This window comes from Athalia rosae, chromosome 8, assembly GCF_917208135.1.
Source record: "Athalia rosae chromosome 8, iyAthRosa1.1, whole genome shotgun sequence".
Classification (NCBI taxonomy): Eukaryota; Metazoa; Arthropoda; class Insecta; order Hymenoptera; family Athaliidae; genus Athalia; species Athalia rosae.
The window spans coordinates 5,967,754-5,986,893 of record NC_064033.1 but is presented as its reverse complement, the minus strand read 5'-3'; the positions used below and the strand labels follow the sequence as shown (position 1 = coordinate 5,986,893).

The 19,140-nt window shown below is 38.9% G+C and overlaps 6 protein-coding genes across 7 annotated transcripts; 4 read left to right on the top strand and 2 right to left on the bottom strand.

Moving 5' to 3' along the window:
- Positions 1-53: 53 nt before the first annotated feature.
- LOC105686441 (calcineurin subunit B type 2) lies at positions 54-2,376 on the top strand. Its single transcript, XM_012401275.3, has 5 exons — positions 54-188; positions 395-434; positions 704-915; positions 1,003-1,212; positions 1,304-2,376. Exons 1-5 carry the CDS (start codon positions 186-188, stop codon positions 1,349-1,351), a joined length of 513 nt encoding a protein of 170 aa, XP_012256698.1. The 5' UTR covers positions 54-185; the 3' UTR covers positions 1,352-2,376.
- Positions 2,377-2,522: 146 nt separating this feature from the next.
- LOC105686445 (galactose mutarotase) lies at positions 2,523-5,410 on the top strand. The gene is made up of 9 exons (XM_012401283.2): positions 2,523-3,418; positions 3,540-3,815; positions 3,901-4,046; positions 4,123-4,350; positions 4,418-4,582; positions 4,639-4,739; positions 4,822-4,936; positions 5,006-5,218; positions 5,295-5,410. Exons 1-9 carry the CDS (start codon positions 3,352-3,354, stop codon positions 5,385-5,387), a joined length of 1,404 nt encoding a protein of 467 aa, XP_012256706.2. The 5' UTR covers positions 2,523-3,351; the 3' UTR covers positions 5,388-5,410.
- LOC105686442 (zinc finger CCCH domain-containing protein 14) lies at positions 5,411-9,825 on the bottom strand. The gene is made up of 7 exons (XM_012401276.3): positions 9,640-9,825; positions 7,593-9,389; positions 6,727-6,880; positions 6,487-6,647; positions 6,127-6,415; positions 5,916-6,048; positions 5,411-5,822 (listed from the first exon to the last, which is right to left on the bottom strand). Exons 1-7 carry the CDS (start codon positions 9,676-9,678, stop codon positions 5,591-5,593), a joined length of 2,805 nt encoding a protein of 934 aa, XP_012256699.2. The 5' UTR covers positions 9,679-9,825; the 3' UTR covers positions 5,411-5,590.
- Positions 9,826-9,932: 107 nt separating this feature from the next.
- Positions 9,933-12,499, top strand: LOC110116775 (ATP-binding cassette sub-family B member 10, mitochondrial). Of its 2 annotated transcripts, XM_048659499.1 has the most exons (4): positions 10,286-10,424; positions 10,541-10,792; positions 10,867-11,978; positions 12,038-12,499. In XM_048659499.1, the coding sequence occupies exons 2-4, from the start codon at positions 10,582-10,584 to the stop codon at positions 12,296-12,298; spliced, it is 1,584 nt and encodes a 527-aa protein (XP_048515456.1). In that variant the 5' UTR covers positions 10,286-10,424; positions 10,541-10,581; the 3' UTR covers positions 12,299-12,499. The 2 variants fall into 2 exon arrangements, with proteins under 2 accessions (XP_012256702.2, XP_048515456.1); XM_012401279.3 differs by having other exon boundaries at positions 9,933-10,792.
- Positions 12,500-13,262: 763 nt separating this feature from the next.
- Positions 13,263-15,651, bottom strand: LOC105686443. Its single transcript, XM_012401277.3, has one exon. The coding sequence runs from the start codon at positions 15,521-15,523 to the stop codon at positions 13,361-13,363; it is 2,163 nt and encodes a 720-aa protein (XP_012256700.2). The 5' UTR covers positions 15,524-15,651; the 3' UTR covers positions 13,263-13,360.
- A 113-nt stretch (positions 15,652-15,764) lies between these two features.
- LOC105686444 (protein SERAC1) lies at positions 15,765-19,095 on the top strand. Its single transcript, XM_012401278.3, has 14 exons — positions 15,765-15,924; positions 16,020-16,091; positions 16,198-16,325; positions 16,386-16,586; positions 16,647-16,885; positions 16,974-17,106; positions 17,193-17,336; positions 17,421-17,862; positions 17,955-18,119; positions 18,190-18,317; positions 18,396-18,548; positions 18,622-18,768; positions 18,859-18,925; positions 19,008-19,095. Exons 2-14 carry the CDS (start codon positions 16,033-16,035, stop codon positions 19,066-19,068), a joined length of 2,067 nt encoding a protein of 688 aa, XP_012256701.2. The 5' UTR covers positions 15,765-15,924; positions 16,020-16,032; the 3' UTR covers positions 19,069-19,095.
- The last annotated feature ends 45 nt before the right edge of the window (positions 19,096-19,140 follow it).

Sequence of the window (19,140 nt, the reverse complement as noted above, 5' to 3'; positions counted from 1 at the left end):
CTTTCAGTTCGGATGTCGCCACCTGGATATGAAGAACGCAAGTTTCACGTCAAGCCATGAAATCAGCGCATAGTCCGAATCCCGCAAAAGAAGTAGTCACCTGATCAATGCCCTGGTGATCAAGATTCACGTTTGACGTTTCCAATAATTTCTTGCCATATAAAGTCGCGTATAACTAATCGAACATGGTAAATCTTAACACTCAATTGTTCCTGAAGTTTGTCACAAATACTAATCCATCTCACTTATCAAAATCTTGTAGATTATTTCATTTCCATCCAAAGATCAACGTTCTTCGTCTAAGCTGTCTGCTGCTTTGCTATTTTCAGCTCATCCCAAGGAACACGTTATTAATATTTAATGTAATTTTTTTTTTTCTTTTCTTTTTTTTCAGGGTAATGAAAGTTCGCTGCCGATGGAATTGTGCTCGAATTGTGAGTACGACAATACTTACCATTCATGCGTGTAAACAATGAACTTATTCCATTATAGCCACTTAATATTTATCACACACCAACTTGTCAACAACAAGTAATCTCAATTTTCTTCCTTTGCTGGTTTCCGAATAAAATTTTTCAAAAGCATGTAGACTCTGAGCGCATTCTCCGTGTGACATTACGTACATTTCCTTTGTCGAGGTTTGAATTTTATTAACTGAAAGCTGGTGAAATTTTCAATAATGTTTACCATAACTGAATTTCAGTCGACGCCGATGAACTCAGGAGGCTTGGAAAACGTTTTCGAAAATTGGATCTAGACAATAGCGGTGCATTGAGTATAGACGAATTTATGACACTGCCAGAACTCCAACAAAATCCTTTGGTACAACGTGTTATCGAGATATTTGATGCCGATGGTAACGGTGAAGTGGATTTCAAAGAATTCATACAAGGTGTTTCGCAGTTCAGCGTCAAGGTTCGATGAATTGATTAGAAACTATCGCTTATCGATCTACATTTCACATTCCACAACTCGACTTCAAACTCATTTTCCAAATTTCAGGGTGATAAGGAGAGTAAATTAAGATTTGCCTTCAGAATCTATGACATGGACAACGACGGTTACATAAGTAACGGAGAATTATTCCAAGTTCTAAAAATGATGGTCGGTAATAATTTGAAAGACACTCAACTACAGCAAATCGTCGATAAAACGATTTTATTTGCCGACAAAGATGAAGATGGTAAAATCAGTTTTGAAGAATTCTGTTCTGTAAGTATCTGGAACTCCTCCCAACCTAAATTTTTTACGACACCCTGCCGATAAATTTTACATCTTGGGTATTTAATTAAAAATATTTCAGGTTGTCGGTAATACGGACATACACAAGAAGATGGTAGTCGATGTCTAATGAAAGAAATTCGGTTTAAAAAACGTTGAAAACAAAACCAACAAAAAAAAAAGAAAAAAAAGAGCATGCTTAGATCGTAAAAAAATTTCATCTTTATCAATTAATTATTAATTATTACGCATAATATAAATTTATCACATAGTAATATAGGTAAAAAAGGAAAACAAATGATGAAAAAAAGGCGACCGCCGAGTCGGTCCATCTTGTAACACTGCGCACCGATGATGTGTACTCATCGTCGCAGTGTTCTACGAAGAAAAGTTATTTACAAATTGAATCATTATAAGAGTCTATTACTGCTATATTAATTATTTATAATCTGTTATGTGTATATTTAAAAAAACTACAAGCTTTCTTGAGGTAGGATCTCGTTCGTTATTGCCACACTGCTCAGTGTGCGCAAACTTATAAAAGAAAAATTCGAAACAACGTTATTCAATTCATTGATCGATATCATTACACGAAATATTATTATTTGTATTATATTTCTCCTAAACTTATACATACTTACCTTGTACACATAATACATAATTATGTATATTCTTCGATAGAGCTGTTGCTTGTCGTTTCTGACTCTTTGCACATAAAAAAAGCAAAAACAAAAAAAAATACCGAGAAAAGAAAAGAAAAGCAAAAAAAAACAACTTTTAATCACAAGTACCTAGCGAATGCCAAAGACGTGCTGTAATAAACAACATCATGAAAGTTTCTTTTGCAAACAGCAATAATAATAGCCACGTTGTACTTAAAATCGTTCAAAATATATTAGCGAGTAATCGATATTTGTCTTTTTTACTCACAAAAAAAAAAATTAATAAAAATAAATAACAAGTAATAGGAAAACGAAAGAAAAAAAACGAAAATGCAAAAAAAAATAAATAAATAATAACTAAATCAGTCCAACAAATGTTTACGACAATTGTTATAAGGAAAACTCATAATTTCATCGATATATATATATATATAACATGAAAAGTGATCGTGCTCTTTTTATAATAATAAAATAAACAAATTGAAAAAAAAAACTATATATATATATATAAATATATGTACGTACACACTCTTCTCAATGTGCATTGATATTGCAAAACCCTTATCATTCATGAATCAATTTTTACACTAAAGTTAAAAAATAATTTGTTTTTTGTTGTATATTTTTTTTTATCTTCGGTGAAGGCAGAGAAAAGACGATCTGATTACGATCAATTATTATAGAAATAGCTTTTCAACGAATACGTCAGTAATTGTTAAAATTCTTATTATTTTTCAATTTTTATTTTTACATTATCTCCATTCTATTTTTTACTATTACAGACAAATAAAAGTATCTGAAATATTAGATGAAAAAATTGAATGATATATCGCTGGTTATTTAACATTGAATATGATTGCATTGTTGATGAAAAGTGATTCGCAATCATTCAGTGGACATAGAACCATATAAATACTTGAATGGTATTTTAGGCATAAATAAATATATTAAATATAAATATTATAATAATAAAGTAATATATTATAAAGTAAATGTTATTCTGCCGATATAACTATTTCTGTATTATGTGATCCTATCAGATTTTCAATCAGAATCTGACTGAATAAATGGCAACGTATGTAAAGGAAATTAAGACCTAATACTAATCGCATAATATGAGGAAAGAAAAACATGGAAAATCTTTGTCTTGTTCTATTTTCACTAAATTATTTCTATACTGTGATTGAATCATTAATCTAATAACTATACCTTCTAATGCATATTAAGTCTGTCTGATAATAATAAAAACAAAAAATCAACTTCATATTTGATATCATTGTTTCATATCTATTCATCAAATCCTATTAATCAACTACTATTAGAGATGAACGCAGCGGGTCATGCGATCATGCATTCTTTTTTTTTCCCTCCCTTTTGACATTTCTGATATTAGGAAACTCTGAATGACATCTTCTTTCAAATTCTAGTTTCTTTGAATAAAAATACAAGCTTTAATATAAGAAACAAAATGACTCATTCTTGTACCTGCTACGATGCTAACATTGTTGAAGGATTATTTGGTGAAATTTATCCAGGTGAACTAGAAATTGGGTCTCAGATATTTAAGAGGTTCTCGGTAACACTTTGTCAGAAATAAAACTGTCCTATCATATTCTTTTATATTTATAATTATTAAAAAACTATTCAAACTTGTAGATTCTGTTCACTATAAAAGAGAATCGTTCAAATCAGGAGGACAGCCCTATAACTCTGTCGGATCTTTCCAGTCAGCTTCGGGGGATACTGATGGCAATAAAATGAACAGAGATCTTGAAGATCCGACATCAGTAAAAATAAAATCATACACATTGACTAACAATAATCGCATGGAGGTTGTGCTCATTACTTGGGGAGCTACGATCGTGTCATTGAAATGTCCAGACAAATTTGGTTCGCCTGCCGACATAGTCATGGGATTCGATGATTTGAAGAGTAAAATTTATAAAATATTTTGAACGGTTTTTAAACACGACCATACCCGTATTATCTCACATCATATTCTCCCCTCATGATACAGGCTACATGGATCCAAATTTGAATCCATACTTTGGATGTGCTCTCGGCAGATGCGCTAATAGGATCAAAGATGGTAGTTTTTCCATCAAGGACAAGGATTTTCAATTAACTAAGAATGATAACAACAAACACCACTTGCATGGAGGTGTAAGTCAGTCGTTGAAAGAATAATGAAAATCACACCAGAATGTAATATTATGCTCAGCTCATGCTCAATGTTTAGCTGAATGGATTCGGCCGTCAAGTATGGGATGCATATGTCGATGGTTGTACAGTGATCATGAGTTATCTCAGTAAAGATGGTGAGGAAGGATACCCGGGGGCTGTTTTAGCAACTTTGAGATTTAAATTGACCTCCGATAATAAGTTGGAAATAAATATGCGAGCCACCACATCCAAGTCCACAATAGTCAACATGTCGCATGGATCCTATTTCAATTTAGCTGGTCATGTAGGTGTACTTGATTCAAATTCTGCACCGACATTGACATTGGTTTATTTCACTTATTTCATGCCAGGCTGCTGGTGTGAAGGAGTTGAATAAGCATAAAATATCATTAAATTGTGATCGTTGGACATTCGCTGATTATACGGACCCAGTACCAACCGGTGGAATTCGTGGGGTCGGTGGGACCATTATGGACCTCCGCATACCACAAGTTTTAGGAGACTGCATTGGAAAGGTAAACTTTTGTGAAATCTCACAATTGAAGATCAACTTCACGAACATCTGACACAGGTACCACCTGGGGAGGGTTACGATCACAACTTTTGTGTTCTACGTAGCTGGCAACCAGGAGTTACATTTGTTGCACAGGCTCTACATCCATCATCTGGAAGGTAAAACTACCGTAGAAGTTTTGCGATAAAGATCTTTCGTTTGAAAGCGAAACGCCCTTTAAACAGAAATGATTATGTGCAGATTAATGGAAGTTTATTCGGATCAACCAGGAGTACAGTTCTATACCGGAGGTCGTCTGCCGCCTCAATCATCCTCGGAAGATCAATTTTTGGAAGACATTTGTCCCCAGTATAAGGTGACCGAAAAAAAAATACATCAATCATCATTCTCCACAAGCTAAGAAAGTTTTAAAATCGGTTGCTAGAATGGGGAGCCCAAAGCAGAAAGAAAAGCGTCGCAAAATTATGAGGATGAAAGTATCAACAGTGACGAAGAACCGGAAGAAGAAGGAACTGAGGATACCGAATCCCTGCCACCCTCGCCTCTGGAATTCATTCCCGGCAAAAATGGTGCCAAGTACAGAAAACATGGAGCATTTTGTATTCAACCTCAAAATTATCCCAATGCTGTCAATCACGTAAGAATATTTCGATCTGAAAATCGAAACTGAAATGTATAAATGATACGAGGCTACAGGTGACATTATTTTCCAGGAACATTTTCCTTGTACGATTCTACGTCCCGGTCAAGTCTACTATCACGATTTAACGTACAAATTTGGAATTCAGTTGGGAAGTTTCATGTGAAGTAAAGAGACAAGTATCGCAGGTAATGGAATATTTAATAATATTATTTATTCGAATATTATGTTTCTACATATTTCAGAAATGTGAAATTCACAACATTTTCACACCCCTAAGAAATTGGTTACTTGTCAAAATATTACGCAACAAGTATGAGACTTTTATTCTTTGTTTTTTTTGTCTTCATTTTTACTCTAAAGTTTCCATTACTCGTGTTTACGCCACGTAAACTTAGCTCTATTACTGACGACTTCGACAGGCTGAACTTGAGGCAGCGGATGCGTATAAGTGCAACTAGGATTTGCACAGTATGGATGATATTTGCACTGCCTCGGTGGATGCGTGTAAACGCACCCCAATTTTGTACACGACAAACCAAATTTACATTTTGGATGTTTGTACAGACACTTATCTCCAAATTTGCATGCCGGAAATAGACTGTAACATTTATCAAACATACTTATATTCATTAACGTTGATCTACCACAAAAAAGTAGGTTCCACGTCACGAGGGTGAACTGTATGAATTACCTGCATAAAACAGCCGGATGATAATAGGTGCATTTTATTCCTAGCGTACAGTTTGGCCAATATCGACACTTTTCTCTGGATTTATCTATCGAACCCGGCGCCGTAGTTTCAAGAGCTGTCTGTTTCTCCACATCTGAAATTCACGCAGCAGATAGTATCTGATTATTCATTCCTCTCGTCGCTTCCAATATTTTGCTTCGAACGTGCTTACGTTTTAGGGATATCGACGGAGGTTTAGTGGGTCTTGTGTTAACGGGACTAGAAGATCTTGATCTGTTATACACAATCGGGCTCAACTTTCGTTTCTTTTTTGGTGAATCTTTGGTGACTTGGGTGTCGTTGACCTGTTGATTCTCACTACTTTGATCTTCGATTCGCATTTTTTCCACTGATTCGACAGGTACGACGTCTATCAATTCAAAACCATTTAGGGCTGCTTTGCTGGTCGCATAATCTTCGCTAGTTACGGTTGTGTTTAAAAAATCTTCGTCCTCGTCAACCTTGAAGAAAACTCTGATCATTAGCCCTTGTTTCAGGGACGTTTTTACAGTGTGAATACTCTCAAAAATACCTCCATGTCCAGGTGCTCGTCCTCATCCGACGCACCTTTTTCTTTAGAAACATTATTATTGTAACCGTTCAAAGTGACCAGAAATTTTTGACTGTCGTTGCTCCTTTGGAACAGCGACATCACCACGCCCATGTGTTCTTCTGTCACTCGCTGAGGGACATCTGATTGTAAAAAATGAAAGATCAGTTTAAACCACGTTGAAGTACTTTGAGAATAAAGGATGTCCCATTCTCTACTCACAAGGCTCTGGATTTTCTATGTCCGCCTCGCCAGTCGTCAATTCTACCTGAATTTTTTCCATGACGAGCCTTTTTGTTGAGTTTAAACGCACAGATAAATTCTGCCCTTCACGCATACCACTCGGTGTGGGACGTTTCGGTGCCGTTGTTTTTTCCTGTAGAAAGGTAAAATTATGTTTTGTTCTCCTTTCGAAATCTACAGTGCGGATGGCCCGTATTAGAAATCAGATCGGACTTGGTTTTGCGAATGAGAACTTAAATCGAATTAAAAAAAGCCACAAAATTTAAAACCTTTACGGTTCTGTCGTTGGAAAAGAAATTCAGTGTGGCAGAATTTGACACCCCTCCTCTGATCCTATTATGAGTTCTGAAAAATCGACAGTTCCAACTTATTTATTTATTGTAATTTTGATGAAAAATAGAGTGAAAAAAATATTCGGACAACAATTGGCGAGTGCTTGACTCAATGAGCGAACTAACCGATAGGATTGTGATCAGTGAAAAACAACAACGTCATATTAGATTGTTTATTTTTCTTGGTTACATTGGATTGTTATTCGAGAGATAAAATAACTTCAATACCTGTCATTAACAGATTTTGAAATATTTCACCTGTTGTTTTGTTTATTTTTCATTGAAAACTACATAGCGTAGTACATAATAGGATATTAAAATATATAAATAATTATAACATAAATAAAAAAACAGATCTGAAAACTAATTTGATGCTAAAACTGCATAAAAATCGATTTCTTATTTTCTGCAAACAGTTGATGCAGAAGCCAGAGATCGTGAATAATGGATTGCAATACCTGGCTGAAGTTCATTGGCTACTCTTATTATCATGATTATTTATCTTCTACTCACCATCAGAACTGGCTCTGGATTTTTTTGAGTAACAACCGACTGGTTTGCCTCCGCAACGGCTCTGAATAACAGAGATTGTGTGGCTCGTTTTTGTAGAGGCTGTAGTGGCTTCAGTGGCCTCGGTGTGACTATAACTTTGCTCGCAATTTTTCCATCCCCTGCAATTCCTTCATCATCCTCCTCGTCTTTGCCTGTCACATCATTTGCTTCGACCTCCTTTGCCAACTTGGGTCGTTTCCATTCGCTTTTATCCGGTGCACTTCTCTTGACGGCTATTATTCTAGACTTCACAGGCCCAATAGCAACTGCGGATCTAGCGTCGTCATCTGTATCGTCGTCTGCACCTAAATTCAGACAGTCCTCATCCTCGCTGCTCGCCAGTAACTTGTTAGGTACGTTAGGTCGTCTGGTGACTTTGGGGGATTTGAAGATATTTTTCACCGGACCAAGACGGTTTTTAATACTTGAATTTGAAGTCAACATTGATCTGTCCTTATCTGCAAACTTCAAATTTTTTTGTTCCTCTAATAATTCAGTTTTCCTATGGAGCGGATTCTCCCGAGTTTTTATACTGTTTCCAGACCCTAGTCTGTCTTTGATGGAATTAGATAACCTTTCCGTACTTTTAACTCGAGTGGTCAGAGCAGATTTGTCTTTAGATTCCACAGCCTTGTTCACTTTGTCTTCTCGAATATTGCCGAGCCGACTTTTGATGTCAACAGATCTATCTGACTCGTGGATTCTTGCTTCAAAGTCATGGTTTTTACCGACATTTCGTCTGAAGTATTCTTCACTTCTGGTATTTCTACCGCTAGATATATCATTTCTTCTGATGCCTTCGAAATCGTGTTTGTCTCCGTCTCTGAAAGTCTTTCTATATCGCCCTTCGAATCCTGGCCTCCTCTCTTGCACGTTGAATTTATTTCTCACCGTTGGAAATTCGAGGCGATTTTTCACCGTCACCACGGACGTTATCCTTGGTTTATTAACGCTAGATTTCACTTTCTTTTTACTTTCTTCGTCAGATTCTTCATCGAATTCATCCTCCGCAGGAGGTTTCACCGTTGCACTACTTATTTCAACCTTGTTGCTGATATTTTCTTGCTGGTCGGCGTTCGAAATCTTTTTAGAATTCTTTGACGATATTTCGGACATTTTCACGCTGATTTGGGCATCGATAGATGACTTGGATAAATGCTCTACGATACTTGATGTATTCTTCAGATGATTAGTTTTTTCTGTTGTTTTTCTCAGGGAGGTTGCTTCCACAGTGTTCTGATCCTGAGAGGAGCTGCCGGTGTGAACATTTGGTAGGCTGCTGTTTTTACTATCCACATTAGACGACCTTTTGGGAGGGTTTTGCGGACTGTGAGTTACATCTGTTTCGGTATTTTGTCCGGTAGCATGAGATTTGGTTGGTTTCTCAGTTTTTTTGGGAAGTTTTGTTACCTTTGCTGCTTTATCTAATGACTTATCGGACGCATCGGCAGTTTGATCTTCTAAGAATGAGGTAGGGCACGATTTTTTCTTTTTACGTTCCTCTTCTTGTTTAACGATCACAGTGGGTACCAACTCTCGGGATGATTTCTTTTTTGCGACGGTAACTTTTTGGAGTTTTTTCAGAACCTGGTCGTGAAGCCAGTCAACGAACGGAGAGGTACTTTCTTCCAGGAACAAACATAGGTCTTCGTACATCTGTTGCCTCGTTTTCTTGTTCACAACCATGACCAGGATGTAGTCGGGTAATTCTTCGTCATATCGTACCCCAAGTTCCAAAAGCTTCGCTCGAATAGCACTCTAAAGATTGATCGTTTGCAATGTTAAATTACCAGCATAAATCGAAAATTTTCGAGACAGGTGAGAGACAATAGTGTAGAGGAAAAAGTTTCAACCGCAGATATCATGTGCATTGTAACTATGACACGCTGGTGTATATCATTGGAAAATTATTCTGATTTAGGCGTGCACTACAAAATAGGGGTAAACAATTTGTAGTTGAGTCTAGATTTAGGAGAAATTTGGACGAAAGAGTTTACGGTCCACTTACCCTTAACTGATTGGTGACTTCGATCCCGCGTATATCCATTGTTGAAAACTTAAAATCAGATCACCGACACGAGTATTATTACATACAATCAACGAAATAACAAATACGCTCACCATTCACTCAATACAATTCATAAATCAACACCGTCTTGTCTGACATATTGGTTTGGCTCCGGCCGCGGGTTAAACCATCGATTTGAAACAACATAGACGATATGTAGTGTATGAAGTCTTCGTAGGAACAACCCTGCAACTTGCCGTTCAAGCGCAGCTTTTTTTTTCCAACACGTCGCGGGCACTTCGCGGGTCGAAGGTCAAATAATGTGTCGACTGCTAACTGCTGTTGCAACAGTTTTAATGCACCATATAAATTTAATATTTTAATTAAGATTCTTTGAATATTGGAATTGATTAGAGCCTGGGAATATGAAGCAATGATTTTCGATTCACGAATTCACTTTGTCATAACGTAAGGTGGCTGTCAGAATAAGTCTTCGGCGACTCTCTATGAGGTTAGCGAATAGCAGCAGCTGGAAAAGTTCTGAGTATTTGACAGAAGATGATACTACTCAATAAAACGATTTGTAACAGAAACTTGGTGAAGAAATCCAACTTTTTATCAATAGCTTATTTACAAAAATGCTACCTCCATGGTACGGCTAGAGGCAAGTTCATTCAGAACCAAAAATGTTTTCTCACCATCTTCAGGCAAGGGAGTACGAATTCTTCCAGCGTAAACGCTGGAAGATCGCAGCTGAAAACAATATCTGGAACGAGATTGAACAGGTCTGAATTTAGGAGGCTCATTGATTTGGCAAAACCAGAAAAATTACACCTTCTAGGTGCTATCGGTTTTCTAATTGTATCATCGACTGTAACAATGGCAGTTCCATTTTGCTTAGGAAAAATAATTGACCTGATATACACAGAGGATAAAGGAAAGATGAAAGAAAAATTGAACAAAGTGAGCTTGATCCTGTTGGGAGTATTTTTAATTGGAGGTATTTGTAACTTTGGACGAGTTTATTTGATGTCAACCACTGGGTACAGGATCACCCAATCTTTGAGGAAAAAAGTTTTCACTGCTATAGTAAACCAAGAAACAGCAATGTTTGACAAGAGAAGTACTGGAGAACTCGTCGGACGACTGAGTGGTAATCAATTAGGGTTCTTACAATTCTGCAATCACGCATTAACCATTGATTCACTCATTCGAAACAATTTTTAGGTGATGCGCAGCTCGTTAGCTCAGCGGTTACGACGAATATATCGGATGGATTGAGGTCCGGTATAATGTCAGTTGCAGGAGTATCGATGATGTTTTACATGTCTCCAGAATTGGCACTAGTCGGTTTATCCACCGTACCACCGATAGTTGGAATGGCTGTTCTTTACGGACGATTTATCAAAAAGATTTCGAGGCAGGTGCAGGACAGCGTAGCTGATTTGAATGTGATTGCCGAAGAGAGGATAAGTAACATACGGACCGTAAAAGCATTTGCTCAAGAATCGAATGAGATAAAAAAATATGGATCAAAGTTGGAAGATTTATTAAAATTGTGTTATCGAGAGAGCTATTATAGGGGAATATATTTTGGGATGACTGGACTTTCGGGTAATGTCATAATACTGTCAGTTCTCTATTACGGCGGAGTAATGGTCTCAAACTCTGCTCTGACGGTCGGTAATTTGAGCGCATTTTTGCTCTACGCGGCGTACATCGGCGTGTCGTTAGGAGGTCTGTCAAACTTTTACTCAGAGCTTAACAAAGCCTTGGGAGCTAGTACGAGGTTATTTGAGCTGATTGAACGTGAACCAAAAATACCGGTCCAAGGTGGTAGAGTGTTAAAGGACAAACTCAGTGGAAATGTTATATTCGACAAAGTCAATTTTGCATATCCCACCCGGATAGAATCGAAAATTTTGAATGATTTAAGCCTAGAGGTTGAAAAATGCTCTGTGACAGCCATTGTCGGGCCATCGGGTTCTGGAAAATCCACATTAGCTGCTCTACTTCTTCGGTTGTACGACCCAACTGGGGGAAGGGTATTGCTCGACGGAGAAGATTTGAGAGAGCTCGATCTTCCTTGGGTGAAATCGCAGATCGGTTTCGTGTCGCAGGAACCAACATTGTTCAGCAGCTCTATACGCGACAACATAATGTACGGTGCTGAAAACTCTGCTACTGAAATCGACCTCATGGACGCCGCGAGACAAGCCAACATACTGGAATTTACGGACACAATGAAAGACGGGTTGGATACCATCGTCGGCGAAAGGGGTGTCACACTAAGCGGTGGACAACGCCAGAGAATCGCGATCGCACGAGCGCTTATCAAGGTGAGTCGAATCACCGAGGAACTTCGTTACGAGAATGAACATTATTTTATAATCTGCAGAATCCGAGAATCCTGATCCTTGACGAAGCTACCAGTGCTTTGGATGCTGAGAATGAACGGTTGGTTCAACAGGCTGTGGAACGCGCTACGCAGGGTCGAACAGTTTTGACAATTGCCCATCGGCTGAGCACGATAAAAAATGCGGATAAAATAGTGGTTCTGGATCACGGACGGGTCGCTGAAAAAGGAAACTACGATCACCTCATGTCTCTAGAGAATGGTTTATTTAGAAACCTGGTAAAACATCAAACATTCACTTGAGACGATGTTTGAAAAATTATCTTCACGTTACTCAGTGTTGCAAACGACTGTGTCTCGTCATTGTCGACCATCTGTCAAATGGTTGAGGGTGGTTCAAGCTTATTATGTTTGTACATGTTCATTGATATTTTATTACCCTGTTTTAATTACACGATTGTAATTTATTCGATCAAATTATGTAAATAAAAGGTCCACAACCGATGAAAGGATTTCTTGATAGTCCCAAGTCAATGGCTGTGACGGCATCCTGCAACAGGACATGTTGGGCGCTACGAAGAGTCTGACTGTACTTTTGACATGGACAGAATAGGCGTGCAATCAAAGAAGAGGGAATTGAGGTAAGAACTATTAACGAATATCTTTTTTCTTCACAATAATCTTCATGTATTTTATAAAATAATGTACACGCTACCTTAAGTTACTCATGTGACATAACTATTATTCTGTTATGATTATAGGTATAATTTACGAAATAATTCATTCTCAGACATTTCATCTCGATAGCCTAGCGTCTGTAGTTAAAAATTCATTTTAGATCTAGTAACTTACAAATATGCTAAATGATCTTAAGTGCTTAGATTTCGGACTTACTCTTAACCAATCATCAACCCAGTTTACAATTATCATTTCATTAATATCGTTTACTGGCTCCGTAACGTGTAATTTGACGATCGCTACTCAATTGTCTGGTGCTGCAAGATTGGTATTGACTATCCGGGGAAAAAGATATTTTTGGTTCTTTGTTGGGTAAAATTCATCATAATTGTAAGGTTTATTTTTGACAATTGTTTAAAAATTGGTGCATCCCGTTAAAATGTGGACATTATGAAAGACTGCGTGAACATTGTTTTGGAGGCATTTAAAAAATATATAACAGCCATCCGGTACACAAATGAGTAGGAACGGAAACTTTGTAAGTGATGACAAAATACGTTCGAAAAGAAACAAAAAAACGCTGTACTGATTTTCGCGAAATTGAATGGTGACACGTTTATTCCCTTTTTTTCCAACAAAATCACAGTAATCCTACAAAAGAATTCAAAGGTTTTGCTGAAATTCTTATTAACTTTTGTCTATATCACTGACTCCTTCTTCCATGGGTTCGTCTTGATGACAGGTTTGGCTGCCTTCAGTGCTATCGATTTCCATCGATTCGGCTGAAGATAAATCTTTAGACGATTCAGAACTTTTCACTATCGACGAGTCTTCTATCGAAAATGGTTCGTTAGATTCTACATCAGCGATTTTTAGATCTGGCTTGGTAGGTTCTGATATTTTATCGGTATCGCCTATAACTTCTTCACTTTCTCTAAGTGGTGGAAGCGATTTATTTTGTTTTTCCTCAGTCGCATCCACAATCAGTAATTTTGCCTCGGACTTTGGAGCAGGTTCCTCGTCCTTGGGTTCTTCAATAATTGGTAGTGGATCGGGAACGATTGATTTTGTTACGTTTTCTACAGTGTCACAGCTAATTTCTTCGATCGTTGTTGACGACTGTTCCGGATGTTCAGATACCTTGTTATCCTCTTCCATACATTCTATACTTTCACTAATTTTGTTGAGTTCTTTATTCTCGCTGTCCTCAGGTTGAGGTGCTACTTTCATCTCATCAGACTCTCCTGCCGATGTATTCAAATTCTTGGAATCTGTCACAGATCCTGTCTCCTCAGATACCATGATGTTCTTGGCGGCATTTTGACTGGAATTGACCATATGAGAAACTATAGGCTCTGCTGCCACCGATATTAACGCAGCTTCTGCAATTTGTGTCTCCTTTTTGCTTGAATCAACTTTGACGCAACTGAGGTCATCCTTTTCGGTATTTAAATCTAGTAAAGCACTTTCAGTTCCATTTTTAAGCAACGTTGTATTTTCAGTATCAGGGTTTACACATGTAGCCTCGTTGCTTATATTTCTGTCAATAGTTTGGCTGTTTTCAACAATCGATGCAGCGTTTTGTATGCTTGGTTCTGCAACGACCATCTTAACAACATTTTCAGTCATTTCAATTGAATTGGCAGTGATTATTGTTGCTGGTGTAGTCAACTCCCCATTTTCGGCTAGAGTCTTGGATTCTGCATTGATTGCAGTTGCATCTGTATTATCTACCGTGACTTTCTGGTCAAGTTCTATTAATGGACCAAGATCAGTTCTCAAAAATTCTGCTTCGACGATAGTTTTTTCCAAAGGTTTCGAATCGTCAGAATAAAATTTCTGTGACTTGATACCGTGAGTGATGAAGTCGCTGGATTGGAATGTGGTCTGCAATTTTCTGGTAGAATCAAAAGGTTCGTTGTCGTTGTTTTCCAGGTCTAAGCTTGGCTGTGAGTTGGTATCTTCGTTCATAATCGCTTCTGGTACATCACCGACTATATTAGCGGGTTCCGGGACCATATTAGACAAGTTCTGAATCCCAGAAGTAGGATTGAGGTCCTGGGGTTGAATTTGCGACGTGAGATTAGCTATGCTGGCAATTTCCGAAGTTGACGGAGTGAAAGTGGATGGCAAATCCTGATTTTTCGTGGCCATCTCTGCATCGCATAGGTCTGGTTCAGTTCCGTACGGTGGGAACGCTTCGATGGAAGGAGAATTTTTCACAATGGTTAGCTCAGTCGCCGGTATAATGTTGGATGGCAGATGGTGAATGTTGACTATTGTTGAATGCGTTTCTACAGTTTGCACAGTAACCGTCGTGGCCAAAGTGCACGCTCGGGCCCACAAGTCCATGTCATAAGGCGATCTGCTTCCATTGTCCTCGGAAGATCCATTTACCATACCGTCCCCATTCTCGCTTCTTCTCGCTGTTGGACCAGGTTCCCTCGTGGACACCACCAATATGTTTTTTTCTATCGCCCTCATGAACTTGTCAACTCTGTTGTACTCCTTACGTGGAGCAGTCAGGAGTTCACAGATTCTTTGGACTGTGAAAGGAGCATTGGCAAAAGATTCGAGGCGATCTAAGAGGGCACTTTTCATGATATCGTAGTTAAATTGCTCGACGTTTGGACATGGTGCCAGCTCCAAAGTAGGGCAACTTTCGTAAAACTCTGTCATTACTCGGAGAAGCTTCTCTCTGAAGAGAGCTTTGATGAGAGGCCACTGGTAAACAGGGTCTCCTGTTTTTGCTACCCAAGACAAATACTCTTCGAGTTCTTTTGGGATATCCGCAGGCCGTAACTTTTGAAATTCATCTAACGCTTGCAACACCTCTTCCGGGTTTTCCATGGCCCTTAGACACCGGATTTCGAGTTCAGGATACTCGAAATATTTTCGTTTGAAGGGAAAGGTGTCCTCAACGTGCGAACAAATTCACAGCTAATATCACCAACAACGGAAAACGCAAACACCGGGGCCTAAACAGAAATATTCAGGCTAACCAACTCCTAGTATTAAAATTATCGTGAATGCATCACACCACTTCTAACCTGCGCGCATGCGCTTCACGATGTACCGTATAATTACGAAATTCGTGTTTAAAATTAAAAATACTATTTATTTTTTCATCTAGCCTGTAATTCAAGTAATATCATTTCGTATACGTTACAAGGTATCACCGGTCTAGCTCGAGGTTGCGCTATTGGGAGCACCTGGTGCTGGATCAATCCCGCTGCTTTGCTACATAACTAGTAAGGTTCAACAATTGTTTGTCATTGCAGAGGTTGTGATCAATTGAGGTGGATGATTGCTGTCACAATTCCAATGTTCTATTTTTGATCGATAGTTCCGTCAGAGCCATGTATAAGAAGTCTGCGTACATTCTGCGATCGGCTGGCACATGTATCCTCGTCGTTGGGTAAGCGGAACGCTTTTGTTCGCTTTTTGATTTGTTTGTTTTGTACCCTGATGCGGGGTATGCACCTGCTAACGACAACACCTTCAAATCTACCTTTTTCTAACAGAGGCTGCTGGGTCTGCTACGAACTACGTCTTACTTCCCAACAGCTGAGTTCAGTCGTTAACACCAGGGTTTTGAACTTGGAGCATACTCAGGCCCAATATATTTATGTAGACGACCCTCACCTGCAACGTGAGTTTCCCATCACCTCGTTGATTACATTGACCGATCTAATTTTGTCATGTTTCACAGATGTGCTGTTATATCAAAGGAAAGAAGAACTCAATTCTCCCATTCCTAAAAAAAAACTCAATCTCAGCGATACAGTTGCAATGTGGTGGAAATCGGTGAATAGAACTTTGGCATATAGATTCCTGAACATTGCTCAAAATGGGTCCTTAAATGATCGACGGAAAGCTGTGTACAGTTTGGGGTACCTTAAACATCTGAAAGGTGCTTATCATCTTACTACAGCTTCTTCGTAACTCTGCATAAAATTAACTTTAACCTTAGACTGGGACTATTGGCAAATTGCACAAATGCTAGATGCTAAAACTGCAGTTGGACTTGCAAGGATACCAAATGTGGACTTGAGATTTTTTTTAAAACCACCTTTCTGGGGTACTCAAAACGTTCCGTACGACATAATTAAACAATTGAAACAGCTACTGATCAAACTAGACACGGTATGCGACAGCTGTCACCCTTGTCTATCACGGTTTATTCAGAACAAGTTGCGGAATGCCAATCGGGTAAGTAAATATTGATAAACTCATTCCGAATTTACTCATGCAACAAATTTCCATAACTTACCTATTTTTTTTAATTGAAATGGAATAGGAACGTCTGTTATTCGATAACGAGTTGTCAGCTGTTGGACAAACTGCGACTTCTAAATTATGGGATAAAATGCTGCTCGAATGTTGTGTTCAAGCGCTACACCATCATTCCTCGCTTGGTGATCATAGTAAAGGTGAATACCATTGAAAATCCATAGTCAGTTGGTTTACGCGACACCTTTGGATGGCAAAAAACAATCTGATTGATCCTTCTCCGCAGACATCGCCGAAGCTGGTGGGCTGAAATTACTCATGGATGTTCAAAAATATTACGGAGATGATGTGAATATTTGCATTCTCCTAGCAAAAATACTGTCGAATCTATCCATGTACGACGAATACTTGGTCGACATCCATGAATTGGGTGAGAGTTGTTTTTATTTCACTTAAATTTTCCTCAAAAACTTTACTCGAGTGAATCGACCTGACATATTTGTCGCATCTGCAGGATGGGTCGGTGTATTAGCTAAGTGGGTCGGTCACAAAGATGTACGATTGGCTGCACCTGCAGGACGAGCGCTGGCTAACCTAGATGCGGATGAAAATTCCGATGAGAAATATCCGAGGCGCATTTATCTCCTCCATCCGTTACACAGAACACGTTCGACTACCAAATTGGATGTGATCTTCATGCACGGCCTTTTGGGCGGAGTATTTTTCACGTGGAGACAACGAGATCCGGACAATTTGAAGCTGGAACTTGACGGCAGTTCTAAGTTGGACTCAGAGGTCAGTATTGCCGGTGAACATCCTCAGGAATTCATGAGAGATTTGGCTCACGATCTCAAAATGATAGAGTGGAAACGTATCGGGCATGATTTTGAAGTCGTATTGACCGACTACCCCGACAATATGAATGACGAAGCGTGTGGCCCATTCACGTGCAAAGGGTGAGCGTGTCTTTCAGTATTCGAATCATAACCCATAGCAATGAGTGGATTTTGAATTGTAAAGTGCGAAAACTGCCCAATTACATCTGCAGAGACGATATTTCCATGACACGGGCAGATCAGGATAAAATTCACCGTACGAAATGCTGGCCGCGCGATTGGCTGCCGAAGGACGTATCCTCTCTACGTGTGATAGGGGTTAATTACGATACCAGTTTGTCGATGTGGACGCCGCTTTGTCCAATCGAAGGGATAAAGTAGGTGACTGATTGTTCGTGAAGTGCAATTGATTTGTTCATATTCTAATTAGACTTGAAATGACGACAGGGCTACGATCAAAGAAAGAAGTGACGAACTCACCGCAAAACTAGCCACGGCAGGCATTGGAAAGCGAGGAGTTATTTGGGTTTGCCATTCGATGGGTGGATTGCTGGTCAAAAAAATTTTGGTCCGAGGTACGTGGACGGGCAGTAATGTCACGAAATTCATTCAAAATCCAAGCTTTTCGACATTCGGTAATCATTGTATTACAGAATGGAAAAATGGCGACAAAAACAACATATGCAAATCTACGAAGGGAATCGTATTCTATAGTACGCCACACCGGGGCTCACGTGTTGCAGCGTTGAAACAGACAGTCCAGATGTTCGTATGGCCTTCCGTGGAAGTGCAGGAACTCAGAGAAGGTGAGTGAACTCGAAGTAGCCGCGAGGATCGCAGAAAATTTGGTCAGAATTACGAAAAACTCCATCTTTGCAGGCTCGTCTCAACTGCTGGAATTGCACGACGATTTTTTGAGAATGCTCAAAGATTATCCAATGGATATCGTCAGTTTCAGCGAAACTAAATCCACCCGCGTTACGGCATTGAAATTTCCCCTTCAATTCGTTAATCCAGCCTCGTCAGGTAAACGTACAACGCCGATTGCTTGAATTTTGCCCGTGATTCAGGGATCGGAAATTCAAGCGTTCGCTAATTTTTCATGTGCTGTTCCAGATCCTGGCGTCGGAGAATTTTTTGAGATACCTCTGGATCATTTGTCGATATGCAAGCCAGCGGACAGGTGAAATTATCTTTGATTTTATGACCCTTTTAAGAAACTGCCTCGCAGAGCTGGTGGTAAGAACAGTCATTTCGTTTTTCAGACGGTCATTTTTGTACCAGAAGCTCGTCAGCACCATAAAACGTCATCTCAGTTCCCCGTAAGTTGATATTTTGGGTGGAACAACGATGGAAAAAACTTTGGGGGATCGTCCCAGCCGCTCATATCTTCAAGTT

Excerpts from the sequence above, each read along its gene's own strand:
- LOC105686443 (XM_012401277.3), bottom strand. The coding sequence starts at position 15,523 with ATGGAAAACCCGGAAGAGGTGTTGCAAGCGTTAGATGAATTTCAAAAG.
- LOC110116775 (XM_012401279.3), top strand. The coding sequence starts at position 10,198 with ATGATACTACTCAATAAAACGATTTGTAACAGAAACTTGGTGAAGAAA. Across the intron at positions 10,793-10,866 it reads ACTCGTCGGACGACTGAGTG|GTGATGCGCAGCTCGTTAGC; the intron begins GTAATCAATTAG and ends AACAATTTTTAG. Across the intron at positions 11,979-12,037 it reads TCGCACGAGCGCTTATCAAG|AATCCGAGAATCCTGATCCT; the intron begins GTGAGTCGAATC and ends TATAATCTGCAG.
- LOC105686442 (XM_012401276.3), bottom strand. The coding sequence starts at position 9,678 with ATGGATATACGCGGGATCGAAGTCACCAATCAGTTAAGG. Across the intron at positions 9,390-9,639 it reads AAGTCACCAATCAGTTAAGG|AGTGCTATTCGAGCGAAGCT; the intron begins GTAAGTGGACCG and ends ATCAATCTTTAG. Across the intron at positions 5,823-5,915 it reads CATCCGGCTGTTTTATGCAG|TCTATTTCCGGCATGCAAAT; the intron begins GTAATTCATACA and ends TAAATGTTACAG.
- LOC105686441 (XM_012401275.3), top strand. Across the intron at positions 435-703 it reads GATGGAATTGTGCTCGAATT|TCGACGCCGATGAACTCAGG; the intron begins GTGAGTACGACA and ends ACTGAATTTCAG. Across the intron at positions 1,213-1,303 it reads GTTTTGAAGAATTCTGTTCT|GTTGTCGGTAATACGGACAT; the intron begins GTAAGTATCTGG and ends AAAATATTTCAG.
- LOC105686445 (XM_012401283.2), top strand. The coding sequence starts at position 3,352 with ATGACTCATTCTTGTACCTGCTACGATGCTAACATTGTTGAAGGATTA. Across the intron at positions 4,351-4,417 it reads ATTTCAATTTAGCTGGTCAT|GCTGCTGGTGTGAAGGAGTT; the intron begins GTAGGTGTACTT and ends ATTTCATGCCAG. Across the intron at positions 4,740-4,821 it reads CTACATCCATCATCTGGAAG|ATTAATGGAAGTTTATTCGG; the intron begins GTAAAACTACCG and ends GATTATGTGCAG.
- LOC105686444 (XM_012401278.3), top strand. The coding sequence starts at position 16,033 with ATGTATAAGAAGTCTGCGTACATTCTGCGATCGGCTGGCACATGTATC. Across the intron at positions 18,769-18,858 it reads CGTTAATCCAGCCTCGTCAG|ATCCTGGCGTCGGAGAATTT; the intron begins GTAAACGTACAA and ends GTGCTGTTCCAG. Across the intron at positions 18,926-19,007 it reads ATATGCAAGCCAGCGGACAG|ACGGTCATTTTTGTACCAGA; the intron begins GTGAAATTATCT and ends TTCGTTTTTCAG.